Raw genomic sequence first — 13,315 nt, forward strand, 5'->3', positions numbered from 1 at the left:
TGTAGGCAAAATGTAGATTAACCTAATTCACTCTAATAACCATATTCCTACATAAAATCTACCTCTGCACAGGACTACATATACTACTTACCTGCAATGCTTTAATAAGAAAAAGATGATTTGTCCAAAAATCAGTCTGGATCCTGGATTCTGTTTTCCCAAATTTTTGTGTCTGTTTTCAGGTAATTTATCCTTCCGTTGCTCACTGCCTTCTTCCCATGTTTTTAAAAGAATCAAGCCAGTTTGCTCAGGTTTCAAAGGGTTAATAACAATCTGAGCCTGTCAGTTTAAAAAACAAACACTTTTAATGGATGTAAATTGACGGTGCCTGTAGAGATTACACTGCAACACATTTCGTGGCTGTTGGCTCCAGCAGTCTTTCAATACTGGACCAATATCAAAAAGTACTGTCGGTATTAGTCACTTGGACACAAAAACATGGGAAAATGGGGTCCAGGTTTAAAAACAAAGTTTCTCTTTAAATTGGGTTAAAAAATTATCTTTAAGTGTCCTTGTGTACCTTTAGACACCCCGATATATTGAGGTCCAACTAAAAATCAAAAAGATTTGTAAAGTAAAAATAATAAAACCCAGGAAAAGTAGAGATTTTTACTTTCAATCTGTATAGCAACCATTTGTAAATGAACTTATCCAGCACTAAAGACAATCTGTATTGGTATCCATTGGATATATAGACGTGTAAATGTGTCACAACACTTAAAATACTCAGTCCATTCATATTGGATCAGTGCCACTCTTTCAGGCTGCGGGGCATCATGATCTGTGTCACGCCACACATTCATTCAAGACACTGCACAAAGAGGAAATTCAACCATAAGTACAGAAAACAAAAGGGAAGCTTCACTCATAATACGGAACATCGAAAATCTCGTCATGTGGCATTTTTTGATGCTTTCTTTTTCATAAAAGAGCAGTTAAGGGCCATGTGTCCGACAGCACTGTCATTTCCTGGGGATGACAACTTGACTGTTGACTGTTTGACCTGCCTTCTCAATGGAAGTCATTCAGCATGAGAGCACAACATTTAATCTGCGTCTATTGTACTTCTCCAAATGCCCTGAATGCACCACATGATGCATGTTTGTCATAAGGTACAATCTGTTTACAAGCCTTAACGACAGAATTAATAACCTGTGTCACAGTAAATGGCTCTTCCTGCTTCACTGAGAGTCTGCCTCTGCAGCTCCGTTCCAGCATATCCTTACAGCGAAGAAGTACTGTGCACTCATCAGAGTCTGCTCTTCTTCTCCAATCCTGTACTCTCAGACAGCTGCTCATATTACCAAGGAAACCCCTCACATTTGGGTTCACTTCTGTTGTTGTCTATATCAAGTCATCCCAGTCTCGGACACTTCTATCCAGGGTTCTCTGTCTTTAGCCCACGAGGAAGGCCCCAAAGTAGCTCGCCCGTCCGTCCATCTCCATGGTGCTGGCATTGCTGACTGTGATGAAGAGGCGGTCAGCAGGCTGTAGAAAGGCAGTTCCGGCCTGATGCAGGGAGAAGAGACCAGGCTCCTGGCCCCGAGGCCAGCAGGCACTGCGGGAGGATTTCATCAGCAGGATGGGCACCGTGTAGGAACTCATCTGTGGGCGATATCACACGATGAAAACAGAGCGTTAGATTATACATTGAACTGGCATGCAGAATTGATTTATAAGCATGCTGATACCATCGGAAAATAGCTGTTTCTCTTGCTTTTGGTGCAGTCTAGGACACCCTGACATTTGAGGTCTGATAGTTGGCTTGTCTAATTACAACCTCAGTTGTATGCATAGACAGATCTATACAATCAACACAGTTTCAAGATGGGCAAACGTTCTTGAGATATGGCATTAAATAATGGCCAGAAAAGTGTTTTTGCACAACATTATGATGTCACAGTGACCTTTGGCTTTTTGGATATAAAATGACTTCACTTCCTCATTATATCCTCTGAGACATCTGTGTGAAATTTTGTTATAATTAGCGGATGAATTCTTGAGTAATGGCCAAAAGCATGTTTTGTGAGGTCACAGTGACCATGACCTTTGACCACCATCATCTAATCAGTTTATCTTTGAGCCCAAGTGGATGTTTGTGTGGTCCTGAACCCTGTCATGAGTGAAAAATAGAGACAGCTCCTGTGTGGCTACCTATTCAGACAACAACGAGGATGGATCAAATCTCAGGGGTGATTGTCTGACTCACAACTGGGCCTGATTCCAGCCCGCTGTGTGTGTGTGGGTGAGTGTTCGTGTGTGGGTGTGTGTGTGATGGAGAGGGGAATTGGTGTACTGCTCAGTGGTCCATGACAAACTCTCCATTTGTCCCTCATTTTGGTGGTAGACAGGGCAGCTGGGGGTCCATAGCCTGATAGGGCCCGAGTTCCCGTTTCTAAGAGCAGACCCTAGATCACACTCAGAGAATATTTTAAGCTCCTTTAATAAATGTTTACACAAGCTGAGGACCCGTACTTGCAATGTTTTTTTGAGATATTGCATTCATGAGAATGAGATAGGCACATGGTCACAGTGATCTTGACCTTTAACCACAAAATACTAATCAGTTCTTTGGTGAGTCCAAGTAGACGTTTATGCCTCGCATATGATTGCCCTGTAAGGTACCCGAGCAATCATATCGTGAAGTTTGCAGATGACATGGCTGTGGTTGGACTGATCTCCAACAACGATGAGTCTGTGTACAGGCAGAAGGTGAAAGAACTTGTGGACTGGTGCGGAGCAAACAATCTCTGCATCAATGTGGGGAAGGCGAAGAAAATGGTTGTGGACTTTAGGAGGAGAGGCTACACTTCATACCGCTATAACTGCGTGCGGCTGTTGATGCACTATTACGCACTTTAACATGCTGCTTGGTTTTTTAACTGTGTTGTATTTATTATAGGCTATTAGGTCATGTAATTATTGATTATAAGTCTGTCTCAAAATGTTATGGGTAACGAATTTGATTCCCTATGTTCTTTAACACGTTTGAATAACAATAAACTGAACCTTGAACAATTCCTTTGAGGCGTTCTTGAGATATCGTGTTCATGAGAATACAATGGACAACTTGAAATCATGATGTTTCCAGCCACAGCTATTGCCATCCCAGAGGCATAAAAAATCGTTACCTACTATAATCGTAGATGTATAAAAAGAACTGGATACAGCGTTGGAAGATGGGCACTGTTCATTCCTATAAAAGCTATTCAGTGGAGCATGAAGCCAAAAAAGCTTGATTTCAGCAGTATGAAATTACCTGATCATCCGAATTGTGGGGCCCATAGAGCAAGTGCACTAGACACTTTCAGTGGCCGAGCAGGTAACTTCCGCCAGTCCAGTGGCTAACTGTCATGTTAGCACTCTACTTACTTTAGTGGGGATGAAAATTATTTAATAGCGCGGCTCCTCTAGATAATGGAAACATTATTGTAATGAATGGATCAAATCCTGATAGTGAAACAAGTAATTTCATGGTGTGCTAAAAGAAAATGTAACCACTGATATACAGATGTCTCTTTCACAATATAAGTCTATGGGTTAAAGTCTTTTTGGGGTCCATGGCATCACTTTACGGACCAGGATGTTGTAATTCCATGTTTAGCCACTGTGACATCGTGTTCATATGCAGCCAATTTCTGTCGTAGTAGTTGCCAAGCACCTTTACTGTTTTCATGTCAATTGACTGATAGGGTGCACAGAGCCTAACCTTCTTGTAGATGTACTGGACAAGCTGTGCCTCCTCCTCCTTTGCCTCCCCATCCGTCTCCCCTGTGGAGGGCAGTCTGAAGTACGTCTGTCCATAGATATAGTAGAGGCCTGCTCTGGGCACCAGCAGCTCTCCTCCCCTCAGCTCCATGTTCTGCAGGAAGGACAGACCTCTCTGGCCCTCCCACGCTCTGATTCGGTCCCCCAAGTACCCTCTGCTACTCCGTGGGCCTGCAAAACACACATGACACACAACGATTAAGGCCATTCACTGAGATATGCAGAGTGGAGTGTCACTGAGTAAAACCAGTGCAATTTAAATAAGAAACAAATGTTAAAGAAAGTCTCAGTGTGTGGGTAATGATTGCAGATGTGCGCACAGAGCGGCCTCTTTTTTAAGTTTATTGACAACAGCCACAAATTAAAAAGACAGCAGGAACTGATGACATCCAGCCATTCTTAGGGACGTGTGTGTGTGTGTGTGTGTGTGTGTGGGAGGAAAGACGGTTTTAGTAAATTGGCTAAAAAATCCTTTGAAAATACCGACTTTTAACTTCTCCATGCTGTCAGCACATTTGTTCCAATTACCAGTCTCTCAAAAACATCATAATTAGAAACTTTTACTAAAAAAAACAAAACAACCAAACTTCGTTCAAACAGGAGTAAATAGTGCATGCGCTGGGGACTGTTTTCAGCTGCGGATTACTACACATTTGGCACTCTAGTGAGTATTTACAGCAGCAGGACGATGCGTGTAGGATCAACTTAAACACTATTACCATTGTATTTAAAAAAGTGAAACACAGATCAGTGGTGTGACCCACTGATGTGTTTTTAATAGCTCTGTGGACAACGACAGAGCTCTGTGGCACAGAGGACTACCTCATATCAGGCTACATGGACAATACTTGTTACTAGGTTCAGTTCATTTCTTGTTTTAGTCGTTTTTTTAGTCATTACCTGATTTTTCCTTTGAAGCCAAAATGTGTAGAATTAGAAAATAAATTGACTTTGGCGTCCCCCAATGGTGGTATCAAAAAAGACACCATAACAGGCCCCCCACTTCCTTCCTCCTTCCCACGGACCTCCCTGAGGACACTGGTCTGTGGGCAACACACAGACTGCACTAGTTTTTTGGCAAACTCACATGAATGGGGATATTGATAACAGATCATATTATTATCATATGACCCAGTTTTAATGGGGATTTTCAAGAAACAAAAACAAACTGAAAGATGCTACGGCTGTAAATGGAGTGAATGTATTTGTAACTGGCTCAACTAAAACTTTAATTAACTTAAAATACAAACTAAACTCAGCTGCTGTGAGTGTCTGGTGAGAGCTGAGGGGTACGTTGCGTCACTCAAAAACTAATGCAAAAACTAACTGCTTGTTAATGCAAAAAGCTGATCAGCCAATCATGTGGCAGCAGCTCAATGTATTTGGGCATGTCAACATGTTCAAGACGACCTGCTGAACTTCAAACTGAGCATCAGAATGGGGAAGAAAAGTGATTTAAGTGACTTTGAACGTGGCATGGTTGTTGGTGCCAGACAGGCTCGTCTGTCAGAAACTGCTGAGCTACTGGGATTTTCACACACAACCATCTCTAGGGTTTACAGAGGATGGTCCGACAAAGAGAAAATATCCAGTGAGCAGCAGTTCTCTGGGTGAAACTGCCTTGTTGATGCCAGAGGTCAGAGGAGAATGGCCAGACTGGTTCAAGATGATAGAAAGGAAACAGTAACTCAAATAACCACTGGTTACAACCAAGGTCTGCAGAAGACCATCTCTGAACCAACAACACGTCCAACCTTGAAGCAGATGGGCCACAGCAGCAGAAGACCACACCAGGTGCCACTCCTGTCAGCTAACAACAGGAAACTGAGGCTACAGTTCACACAGGCTCACCAAAACTGGACAATAGAAGATTGGAAAAACGTGACCTGGTCTGATGAGTCTGGATTTCTGCTGCGACATTCAGATGGTAGGGTCAGAATTTGGCCTCATGGATCCATCCTGCCTTGTATCAGCGGTTCAGGCTGGTGGTGGTGTAATGGTGTGGGGATATTTTCTTGGCACACTTTGGGCCCCTTAGTACCAACTGAGCATGGTTTAAACACCACAGCCTACCTGAGTATTGTTGCTGACCGTGTCCATCCCTTTATGACCACAGTGTACCCATCTTCTGATGGCTACTTCCAGCAGGATAACGCACCATGTCACAAAACTCAAATCATCTCAAACTGGTTTCTTGAACATGACAATGAGTTCACTGTACTCCAGTGGCCTCCACAGTCACCAGATCTCAATCCAATACAGCACCTTTGGGATGTGGTGGAACGGGAGATTCTCATCATGGATGTGCAGCTGACAAATCTGCAGCAACTGTGTGATGCTATCATGTCAATATGGAGCAAAATCTCTGAGGAATGTCTCCAGCACCTTGTTGAATCTATGCCACCAAGAAGAAGTAAGGACTACTAGTTTCTGAAAATACTGTATTAATATCTAGACAAAGAGTAACTGGGACATTGACTGGCCACAAAGACACCTACAGGACATTTCCACGAGGCTAAAGCAGCTGCACATCTGCAGGTCCTGACAAACGCGCTGGTATGAAGATGTTACTGAATCTGAGAGCAGCCTGGGAAGCCTCGAAGCACATTCCTCACCTCTGGCCCCGGAAAAGTGCGGGTGAGCAACACACTACTCACAGGTGTGTCTGAGCATTGTGAGTACATGTCACGAAAATCCCAAACCCTGTGTTGGTGTACACACTGGATACTTAAACTGCCACACTACATGAAAGGATCCTCACCATCTGCTGTCGGAGGCTCCGGGGACGAGACGACACCGGTCACATGGGCAGCAACTTTAGGAAGAGGGACCCCTCGGACCGCAGGGCTCAGGAAAGGCAGCACTCCTGTCAGCTTATCTGTGAAACCACAGGCAGATAAGAAAAACACACAGGGTGTTTTTAGTGGAGAAGACATTTTTTACTCCTATTAGCAGTAAGTGATAGTCAATGGAGGCCTTGTTCTCACTTCTCATAGCAGTGGATATCTCCTTCTGGAATCTGTCAGCCATCGTCTGAAAGAAAAACACCCAGAGAGACGGGGAGAAGAGAGTTGAAGTGTCTTGACCTCTGGTTATTATGCCTTTTAGGTCTTTTGAGATCTAAATGAGCAACATTCAGTAATTCTCCAGGGTCCTCGTCACCCCCATGAATCACTCAGTTCTCCCTGTGGGTCAACAAATATGTCATCTGTAGACTTTTTATAGCAGTACCCCCCTTTGGGTGAGTCAGGGTTGTTTAGAAGAGTTTATTCCAGTTCCAATCCGTGATGTCTGAGAAACTGTGTGTAATGCACAAAGACATTATGAGTCTGATTTCTGAAAATGCTTTAACATTAAGGATAAAACATGTACTGTGTGGACAGTCCTGTAAAAACTGACCACTGGCGTCATAAATATTAAAAAAGGAACTTCCTCAAGCACAGTATTTTGTAATCAGGGAACACAAATTAAAGTTAGGATAAAAAATGAATCAGAAACCTTCTCTATGTGGTAGTGGAGCTGTTGCGTGACTTGCCAGCAGGGGTCGCTCTTCTTGTCCTCCGCTGAGTCTTCGATCTCGGAGCGCTGATTTGCGTTAATTAGACAGGACACGCTGCTGCGGGAGAAACTCTCCTGCATCTGGCAACATGAAAGAAAACAAACAACATTTTTTCATTGTCAATAAATCTGGTCTTTATTTTATTCATTAATCGATAATGACTTTTCTTCTATAACTTACATTTGAAACACCAAAATGTTGAATATTTGGCAATATTGTATGAAAAATGACAGAAACAATTAATCAGAGGATTAATTAACTAATAGATTTTTTTCCCAGCAGACATTTTTTTTTTATATTGAAAACATTAACAATGGCTCTATTCCAGTAAGATCCAGTGAGCCAATACGTACAATAGGGCCTCCCCTTAGTGGCATGCAGCCATCATTGATGTTATTAATCCACCTGTGCTTTTTCTAATATGACATGTCAAAAACATCTGCTGGCGCTCTGATCTTTTACAAAAAATAGTGTCCAAAAAGATAAGAGCTGCTCTGTCTCCTGCATCACCTTTTACACCCCTCACACCTCGTCTTTGCAAACACACCGGAGATAACTGAGGTTCTCATATGAATTATGAACAGACTTCCAGTTGACTCAGATATGCACAGAGAGCTACAAACGAGGCGTCAGGTTTATATCCTTAAGAGCACCACTCTAAAACACTGGCCTATTTTGGCCTCTGATCAAGGATTAGCCCATCATCTCCAGGATCCTCCCCTCTGTGTCTGTAGAAGAGATCCTAATTTACACAATCGACTGGTGCAGGCCAACATTAAAGCAGAAACCAACTCTTTTGGCTCCTCTAAAACATGCCAATTATCCATGTGGTGACTGTGCCCAGTGCCACACACATGGATAACTCTTGTTTTTAGACAATGAAGATCAGACAAAGGCTTTTCTGTGAAGGGTTTTATCACTTGCAGCACAGAGAAGGTTTTTATCTGTTAAGAATGCCCATGTAATAAGATTCACACAGGCAAAGCTCAAGCTCAGTTAGGCACAATGATGTGATCGATCCTTTTGCCTGTCATTTCAGTGACTCTACTATTCCAAGGCGTTGAACACACTGAACTGCCAAGAGTGGGAGATATGGAAAAAAAGCCAAAGGGAGTTTTTTGGATTGACACTCTAGATGCACTTTAGCCTTACGGACTCAATGAGGATCCACAATGTTTCTTGACTTAATTTCTTATAGAACCTGACACCCCTCCATGGCCCTTTGCTCTACTCTTGTTTTGAGATGTTAGTTTTATAGATCTGGGTTCTCGGATTAACGAGCCCCATTTACTATGTGATGACATTGTTTGGTACTATTCTTTTTTATAACTTTACTTTTATTAGTGAGTCCATTTTTTCCAATATTTCACATATCAATCAAGTCGTAGCCTTAAAGAAAAGGTGATTTTATCCATACAGTGAATCACTGCATATCCAGTCGTCCTTTGAAAAGGGGCTCGCCTGTGGCCACCTCCATGTGATGGCTTTCTTGCTTGCAGCCAAAAGTACCTTGTAAATGTGTTTGTCCTGGGTCATGAGATTGCCCGCGTTTTTTGCCAAAGTACAATATGACAAAAGAACAATCACCTTCTATTCCAAAGATGTTCCTTATTTCTTTGGCAATCTCTTGCCAGTATGAATAAATACAAAATATGGAAGTGGTCTGCCATTGATTTACCACACAGCCTCCAGCATTTGTCCCACCCCTGCTATTTGGTACTATTCTAAGATGCTTCCAAATTGTTTTTCTGTATTCATTGTCTTCCACCCCTTTTTGTATTTTATAACAAGAAGTACCCTAACTCACACAGCTCTCCATTTGGTGCTTAAAAACTACAATTCCCAAGATGCAGAGGTTCTACCAACCAGGGTTGTGCACAGGTGTGTTGCATACTGCCAGTGATTAGAATGGGACTGGTTACTTTTATCTGCCTCATATACCGAAAGCTCAGAATCAAGTGAAACACTGCACAGATTTAAGTGTGTGGAAATTATTTCTGCTAAAGATATCTGCTGTGAAAAAGGTGTTTCAGCTCTACGGCACCACACACACACACACACACACACACACACACACACACACACATACACACACACACACACACACACACAAAAAAAAGTTAAACAATCACAAACACCAAGCTGTGCTTTATAATGACTTTTGTACAGCTATGATTTCATGTTGCTTTTGGCTTCGACACATAGTCATTATCATAAAAACACATTTTCAATACGTAGGGGAGATCGGGGTTGGTTTGAAGGTCACAGAAACAAATATGTAACATCAAGAAACAATGTTTGCTTTCTTAACCTGCACTCATCTACTGTGTTAACACCTGAGAGTCACTAATGCTTTTGATTTCAGTTTCATAGTATCGACAGTAAAGTGGTCTGTGGACTAAATGTATTATAAAACTGTGTTAGATAGAGATGTAAGTGTCACTTCTGGTTAATAGACAAGGGAATCAGCTACGTTTTGAAATAAGATTTGAAAGTCTGATCAGTGTTTGTACATGGCTGACATTTCATCACAAAGTTGGGTCAAATGTGAGCGGGGCTGGTTGGCACATTGTAAAATAAACAGATGTAACTGTATTGAGTGATTCAAACTATACTGAAAGATTAAAAACAATGTTTGTAGTAATTTCTTATTATTTTGAATAGTCAATGGCAAACATAATTATTCATTCCTACCGATGAATTGCTTAAAATGAGAAGACATTCTATTAAATGTTAATGTTTTCAGGTTTTTGTTTGAATTTAAAGCCCAGTTCAGACCAAAGATTCATGACAAGACAAGTTGAAACAGGAAATTACTTGCAATGCATCATTCTGAAACTCTCTAAAAATCTGCCAGTTCACACCAACGCAACTAGATGAGATGGTGTATCATCTCTATGCAACAACTCTCTGTACTTCTGTTCTGATTTCCAGCTTTTCAGGTTTATTTCGTGGCTGAATATAATTTGTAGCTTCTTCACATATGAATGAGGATAGTGATAGTGAGATACTGGCTACAGTTGCATTTGTAGTGGTGATAAAACAGTGACAAACAGAAACAAAACGAGCATCATATGGACTGTGTTCATGATAAATACGCCACAATAACAGAAACTTCTAGCGCCAATTAATCGGTCAATGAGAATGTGTGTGTCCATCACCGGCACATTATGAGGATGACCACACAGAGGGCTCAGTGGGGACAGAGAACCTGCCGCAGTGGTCATTTTGAATTGAACAGCGGACTTCACTACAAGCCCACCGGCTGTAGAAACAGGTTACGTGCTTTACGTTCTAAAACCAGCCACCACGATTTGAACAGCTGAGTTGCAGGTGACACCATCAGCCAGCTTGAGTCGAGGCCAGACAGCCAGTTCACACTACGTTCTAAAACGGTTTCCTCTCGTCATGAATCATTGGTCTGAACTGGGCTTAATGTTCAAATTGTTTCCATTGGTTGCTTTATTTTTTTGTAACTATAGTATTTTAACATTGTGCCAACCAAGCGGAAATGGCACAAATGCACATCTTGACTTTAATCACAAATCGACTAATTTTAGAAAATATTTGTCAACATTTAAACGTATTTATTTATAGCTGAGACTTTAACCTTTAATTTGCTGCTGGTTAGTATATTCCAACAAAAAATAATGCCACAGAAATAAAGCCAACCCGGACTTCCTCCGAAGTTGTCGAATATCGGCAAGTGGGCAGCGACTTTCACTGTTAGACACCCACGAAAAAAAACATCCATCGACACTGGCATGATACGTGGCCAGTCGCACAAGTTAGGGAGGCGAAAAGTCCTGTTCTTCATTCCTAAACCCAACCATGTGTGTGTGTTGGCTAAACGTAACCACATGCGTTTTTTGTTGAAGGAAAAAAAGTTGATTCACGGTGTTGTACCGACGTAGTCTTCTTATTTGAAAGAGACTGTATGCAAACTGTATATTTCCTGTGAAAACATAAGTGTATCTTGAAAGAAGACAATGCTGCTGCAGGCAGAACTTGACGTCCCAGAACGCAACAACAAACGCACCCAGGGTACCTTGCACGTCATATCTCGACATGGAAAGTCCACGAGTGAGAATGTGTTGATATGGTAGAGAGTGAAAAGTGTGCCAACCAACCCCGGTCTTCCCTATTTTTCAATTAATAAATAATCTTTATGAATATTATCGTCCCTTCATTATTAAGCAAAATGCACAGTAATACAAGTGGATACCATCTAGCCTTAAATACGCAATTAACTCTGAAGTGGTCGCAGGTGTGTGACACGACTTTTTTACTGTGTCTCAGCCAATCAGAGCTCAACACTAAAAAATACTTTCTGCTTTTCAAAAGTCAGCTCAGGTCTGAAATATGAAGCTTTTGGGTGTCACAACCCCTGAGTCCTAACCAGCCTCATTTCCTGCCATTGTTTTCTGTTATCTACTCTCCCAACTTTCACCTCTCTCATTGTGCAGCTGTAAAAATGGCACCAATACTTGCATAACTGGGACTTTTTGCCTCAGATCAGCAAATATCTCTAAAATATTTACCCTAAAATGAGAAATCCTTGAAGAAACAGAGAGTATTAGTCTATTCAAGCTGATGACTGCCATTGCATGGCATGATTTATGATTATATTCCACTAGACCTTCCTTTACTGCTGTGCTTAGTTACATATTAATATCTGGGGTGCTGAATAATGAGGTAAGTGATATTTAAAGTCATATTCCTGTATTCGTTTGACTCCTAAAGACTCTTAAATTGTGTCACTGGTGTGGTATCCCTCTAAACTGAAATGTAGATGTGTTCTGAGTAAAGTTAACTTGTGATCAGATACGTGTCAGCTCTCCCCTCTCCCCAGTTAGACTGCATTCAGTCTGCTACTATCATTATCTGTTAGATAAGGAGGAAGACAAACGCGTATCTCACCGTGTTCAGGACTTTGTTGAAGTACAGAAAACTGACGGCGACCGCGATGGTCTGCAGGAGGATCGCTGCGAGCATGATGAGCCCCAGACACTGGAGAGAAACAGACACAGCCATGTCCCAGCGTGAGAGCAGCACCCAAAGAAGTTCCGAGTAGCGAGCAGAGACTTCCAGCAGCAGGGAGGACAAGTCAGATCAAGCTCTGCTGCATTCTGCTGTGCAGGGACACGGGGAGGGAGGGAGGGAGGAGGCATGGAGGATTACAACAGCCTCAAGATGTCACTGTTATTAGATAGAAATGAGCTGCGAGTTCAATGCTGCACATGCAAGCCTTGTGAGGCTTTCAGGTGCCGTCGGAAGTGTGGGAACTTTGAGTTTAGAGGATGTGTAGGGGAGAACAGGGTCGACCATCACACTTTTTGCCTTCATTTGAATCCCTCTGTATCCTGAATAGATTCCCTTCCAATGAGTGGTGGGAGGCTAAAGTTTCTGAGGCCAGTGTACTTTTGTGATGCTTTGCAATGAGACTGACGCATATTTAGGCTGCGCAACAAACACCGTTAGTGCAACAAGGCGCTGAGGATTAATTCTGCGCTGAGGCCTGCTGGTGGGACTTTTTTTCCCAAGTGCAGAGTGTCCAGAAATGTTCAACTATAGGTAAAAAAAACTTTGCTTGTCAATGTCACTTCGGCAGCTGAATCACACTGAAAGAGGGACAAATACCGCAAAGACAAACCGTCACATCGTTCTTATACGTGTGCTGAACAACAACAACAATGGAGGAGAAATCCATTAATATACTTTATATAGTGTTAAACCGAGGAGGTGGCCTACGACAACACCTATCACCCACCTACAATGCGGTCCATTCACACCTGGACCCACCTAACCCTAACGACACCCACATGACAGCTGGGTGGGTCAATGACTCACATGTGACCTCAACGACTCTGTAAGGGTTCACACCCACAGAGTTTAAAGCCTGCAACTCTGCACCAGTCCATTTAGAACTGAAGAAGTTTCTTGGATAAGAGGTGAAACGTCTTCAACTTGGATGACTTCACCAACGTG

At 42.2% G+C, this 13,315-nt stretch overlaps 1 protein-coding gene across 1 annotated transcript; it reads right to left on the minus strand.

The window, feature by feature from the left end:
• Positions 1 to 589: 589 nt before the first annotated feature.
• LOC117248032 (tumor necrosis factor ligand superfamily member 10-like) lies at positions 590 to 12,495 on the minus strand. Its single transcript, XM_033612750.2, has 6 exons — positions 12,248 to 12,495; positions 7,267 to 7,407; positions 6,756 to 6,801; positions 6,530 to 6,646; positions 3,710 to 3,939; positions 590 to 1,605 (listed from the first exon to the last, which is right to left on the minus strand). Exons 1-6 carry the CDS (start codon positions 12,359 to 12,361, stop codon positions 1,396 to 1,398), a joined length of 858 nt encoding a protein of 285 aa, XP_033468641.1. The 5' UTR covers positions 12,362 to 12,495; the 3' UTR covers positions 590 to 1,395.
• Positions 12,496 to 13,315: the final 820 nt, after the last annotated feature.

The sequence above is a fragment of the Epinephelus lanceolatus genome, chromosome 15 (assembly GCF_041903045.1).
Source record: "Epinephelus lanceolatus isolate andai-2023 chromosome 15, ASM4190304v1, whole genome shotgun sequence".
NCBI lineage: Eukaryota > Metazoa > Chordata > Actinopteri > Perciformes > Serranidae > Epinephelus > Epinephelus lanceolatus.

What these genes read in the sequence shown, in the direction of transcription:
- LOC117248032 (XM_033612750.2), bottom strand. Translation starts at nt 12,361, where the DNA reads ATGGCTGTGTCTGTTTCTCTCCAGTGTCTGGGGCTCATCATGCTCGCA. An exon ending in TCAACAAAGTCCTGAACACG is followed by an intron (nt 7,408 to 12,247) that starts GTGAGATACGCG and finishes TCATGTTGCCAG; the next exon opens with ATGCAGGAGAGTTTCTCCCG. An exon ending in GGAGCCTCCGACAGCAGATG is followed by an intron (nt 3,940 to 6,529) that starts GTGAGGATCCTT and finishes TGTGTTTTGCAG; the next exon opens with GCCCACGGAGTAGCAGAGGG.